The sequence below is a fragment of the Paracoccidioides brasiliensis genome, assembly GCF_000150735.1.
Source record: "Paracoccidioides brasiliensis Pb18 unplaced genomic scaffold supercont2.7, whole genome shotgun sequence".
NCBI classification, from domain to species: domain Eukaryota; kingdom Fungi; phylum Ascomycota; class Eurotiomycetes; order Onygenales; family Ajellomycetaceae; genus Paracoccidioides; species Paracoccidioides brasiliensis.
Window position 1 is genome coordinate 1,506,559 of NW_011371364.1, and position 4,324 is coordinate 1,510,882.

General features: G+C 46.2%; 1 protein-coding gene across 1 annotated transcript; it reads left to right on the forward strand.

Annotated features, from left to right (window-relative positions):
* Positions 1 to 1,897: 1,897 nt before the first annotated feature.
* PADG_06178 (uncharacterized protein) lies at positions 1,898 to 4,214 on the forward strand (the record flags this gene model as incomplete). Its single annotated transcript, XM_010763077.1, has 1 exon — positions 1,898 to 4,214. A coding segment is annotated over one exon (2,316 nt), but the record flags the coding sequence as incomplete, so codon positions are not given.
* Between the last annotated feature and the right edge of the window lie 110 nt (positions 4,215 to 4,324).

A 4,324-nucleotide genomic window follows, 5' to 3' on the forward strand; every position in this document is an offset into this window, starting at 1 on the left:
CCCCCCCCCCCCCCCCCCCTCTTTTTTTGGTTTTTTGTTTTGTTAATTCTTTTTTGAAAGAAGTTAATTGCCAGCAAAAAGCTACTTTTTCCTGTATTTTCTTCTCTGCTCCCAGACCTAATGGATAGGAGGAGAAAGGAAAACAAATATACATTATATATTATTACACCGTTTTTCACCTAAACGCTCCTTTCTTTCCCCATTTTCCCATCTGCCGGCACCATATCACCGTTGATACGTGCCCAAATTTTCTTAATACTTGTTAAATTCTTCTCCTTCACATTACACCATTGATGAACCTCGAATCTTGAGTATTGATGTGACTGAAGAGATTCCCCTATTGGTTTTCGATATTCTTCGATATCTTGTTTTTAAGAGATTGATTTTGCTTCCGATTCGATATATATATTATTGCCCTGTTGTACTTTTGCAAATAGGAATTGAATCAAACCCCCCTTTTATTTTGAGAACTTAAAAAGACTGTCGATGGCCGGCCCTCAGCTGTTTTCTTTGAATGCCCTAGCCACCTGTCGGAACCAGGGGGTTACTCACCACGCTGAGCTTGCGCGTCCCCCAGCTCGAAAAGCAAAAGCGACCAACCAAGGTGTGTGTAATGTACCTGTTATACAGCGGGAAAAGACGACGTCATAGTATCAAAACGATCCGACATGAAGCAGCAGGGTATGGTATTCTGCTGTAAAACATATTGGTAAATAACGTCATGACGTTGATTAGTTATGGTGTATTTTCTGCTCTGGTAACAATATGCTACGAGAAATGTAGGAGATTCTCATAAAAATAGCACCCAACACCAACGTTCTGGTCTCTCAGGATGACGTCCATGAAAAGCTATCGCGAGCATAGGCAGACTTGGCAGGACAAAACTCTTTTAAGGGCAAAGCAACCCTTCTAACTTCCTGCCGTATGGCCTGGCATGTACACATATATGATATCATGAGAGGCCCGTTTGATGTTCAACCGTGGTGTGGTAAAGTTGAAAATCTCGATGACACCCTTCCAACAAGGCCAGGCCGGAGATGTCAATGACGTCAAGCCCCTTGAATGCTGACACGAAGTGTAAGCGATTTCGTTTTAAGATGTAGTTTGGGGATAGATGAGTCATTTGGTCCCAAAACCTTCATCGTTTCCTGAAAAGAGCTGGGAATGTTTTGTCTCTTGGGGCTGGGGGGGAGTCCAGCGCGTCGATTAGTTACCTCACCCCACCCCGCCTCTCTCCTTTTCGCCCCCCCCCCTCCTCCTCCCCTCCTCATCCTCCTCCAAACCCCAGGCAGCAAAGATACAACAACAGACAACAGAATACAGTCAGGCATAAATAAGCAGAGCAGAACCCCAAGGGGGAACATCTGCGGGGAACTAGCCAATCAACAAACGCCCTAGGAAGGCTTTCTTTCGTGCTTTAACACCGTCGTCGAAATGGTGGTGGCTGAATCGCAGCGCCGTGGACGCCCACGCTCGTATAGAGCAGGGCTGTCAGGCAATGTTGAGTCTCCAGTTGAGAGCTATCCAGTTAACTAACAACGATATCGAGAGTTGAATAGTTTACTGCTTCTCAATCTGGGATTTAAGGCTGCTCGATTCTTTCTTCCCTGAGAGGTATATTAAGTATTACAGAGTACACCTGGACCCTTCTGGACAACATTTCTTCATCCTTTGAAAACTTTTTTATTACCCCTGATGTTTTGACACTATATTTTTTTTGTCTATATTTATTTATTGATTTGTTTTTTTCAATATTGCCCTGGGCGAAATCAATATACAAGAGGTTCCGTTCCGTCTTGGGCATTTCCCCAAGGTGTTTATCCCTCGCAGTGCTACATCCATTAGTTGTTCCTAAGGGGTGTTTTTTTAATTTATCAACAAAAACATAGGACCAGCTATGTACCGGAATCCATTCGCGGGCGACGTACCGGAATGTGGTTGTTGGTTTTTGGGTCCTGCTTCACAAAGAAATCTTCTCCCTCAAGTTGATCTTAAAGTTCATTCCACCATTCTCTCCGCCTCTTCTAGAACCACGTTGACTCAGACCTTTATTAATCCAACGCCAGGAGAACTGAAAGATGTAAAGTACACTTTCCCTCTGGTTGATGGCGTCAGTGTCGTGGAATTCACATGCGAGATCGGAAATCGAGTAATACGTGGGATCGTCAAGGAACGTGAGGAAGCAAAGGCGGAATACCAAGAGACCCTGAAAAAAGGGCAGACAGCCGCCCTACTGGAACAATCAGTCGCCGCGTCTGACACCTTTACCAGCAGCATCGGAAGAATCCCAGTGGATTCAAAAGCGGTTGTGAAGATTACCTATCTGGGCGAATTGCAACACGATGCTCAGGCTGACGGCATCCGATTTAGCATTCCAAGCATCATCTGTCCCCGCTACGGCATTACTTCTGTCGAACCTCATGAACGGAGCGAGTTCTTGGTCGCCCTTGTGCGAAAAGGCGCCATCAACATCACTGTGGATGTATCAGTGGATCAAGGGTCGATCATCCGGAGGCTCCAATCTCCGAGTCATCCAATAGCGATCACGCTAGGCCGGACATCAGTTACTTCGCAAGATGTATTTGAAACCAACCTCGCTTCTGCAACGCTCGCAATACAGCAAGAGAATGTCTTTCTCGATAAAGACTTTGTGCTGATTGTCAACACAAAGGACCAGGATATTCCAAGTGGTTTCCTGGAAACACATCCAAGCATCCCTAACCAGCGAGCGCTTATGGCAACTCTCGTTCCGAAATTCAACATCCCACCTATTAGCCCGGAAATAGTGTTTATAATCGATCGAAGCGGGAGCATGGATGGAAAGATTGGTACCCTTCAAGCAGCATTGAGAGTTTTTCTCAAGTCGCTTCCCGTTGGTGTCACGTTTAACGTCTGTTCCTTTGGCTCTTCATACTCCTTCATGTGGAAGAAGAGTCGAAGCTACGATGATTCCTCCCTCAGAGCAGCGTTGAAATTCGTAGATTCAGTGGCTGCTGATTTTGGAGGAACAGAAATGCTCAAGCCAGTTAAGGCCACGGTGGAGAACCGGTTCAAGGATTTGGATTTGGAAATTCTGCTGCTCACTGATGGAGCCATTTGGGATCAGGAAACACTCTTTAAGTACATTCACAAGGCAGCGTCGGATAAACCTATTCGCTTCTTTACTCTGGGCATCGGGGATGGTGCTTCTCACTCCCTCATCGAGGGCATCGCAAAAGCTGGGAATGGGTTCGCGCAATTTGTCAACGACAACGAACCACTCGATAGAAAAGTGGTTCGCATGCTCAAAGGAGCTCTGACTCCACATATTAAAGACTATACTGCTGAAGTGGCGTTTGAGAATGATGGTAGCGAGGAATTTGAGATTATCGAAAAATCGAATGAAGCTCCCACTGGAGACAACTTTCATCCACCGCAAAGACCTTCTGGAGACACCATGGACGTGGATTTCCAAGGACAGGATACGAAGGAGCCAATCTCTTTGTTTGACCCTTCTTACAAGGAACCTGATATCCAGTCGTACAGTGTCCCAGTTGACGCAAATCTTCCGAAGCTTCAGTCTCCCAAGCTGCTCCAAGCACCGTACAAAATACCTTCTCTCTACCCATTTAACAGAACCACAGTTTATTTTCTACTCTCGCCGGATGCTCCTAGTTCAACACCTAAAGCACTGGTTCTCAAGGGCACCTCAAAGCATGGTCCTTTAACGTTGAGAATCCCTATTGAAGATGTTGGCCAGGGATTAAATATCCATCAACTGGCCGCCCGGAAGATAACGCGCGAGCTAGAAGACGGTCGAGGCTGGATATACCATGCTAAGAATTCGAAGGGACAATTGATTATGGACGAGAATGCAAGCAAGAAGGACGCTATTGTGAAACGAGAGGCAGTTCGTCTTGGACTTCAGTTCCAAGTCTCTGGGAAATATTGCTCCTTCGTTGCTGTTGAGTCGACCAGTGATGGGGAAGCGGCGTGTCCAAAGAAAGACGTGGTGCTAACCCCAGACGACATTGATTACCGGTTTCCACCGGATAAGGAATATAATAAAAGCAGGGCATGCGCTCAGAATACCTCCAATTATTCAGTACTCCAAGCACAACAAGTCCAGGTGCACGGTGCTGTTGGTTGTGTTGGCTCTGCTCCTCGTGGTGGAGGCATGTCTGCGTTCTCTAGGATGACCGCCTCTCTGGGTTTCAGCAAGAAATCCTCTCACCGTGAGTGCGATTCAGATTCTTCTAGTTTATCTCGTTCCTCCACAACCCCATTCAACTCAAATCAACCTCGTGTAGAACGACCAGGTTTTCCATTTCATTATTCGCCCGTT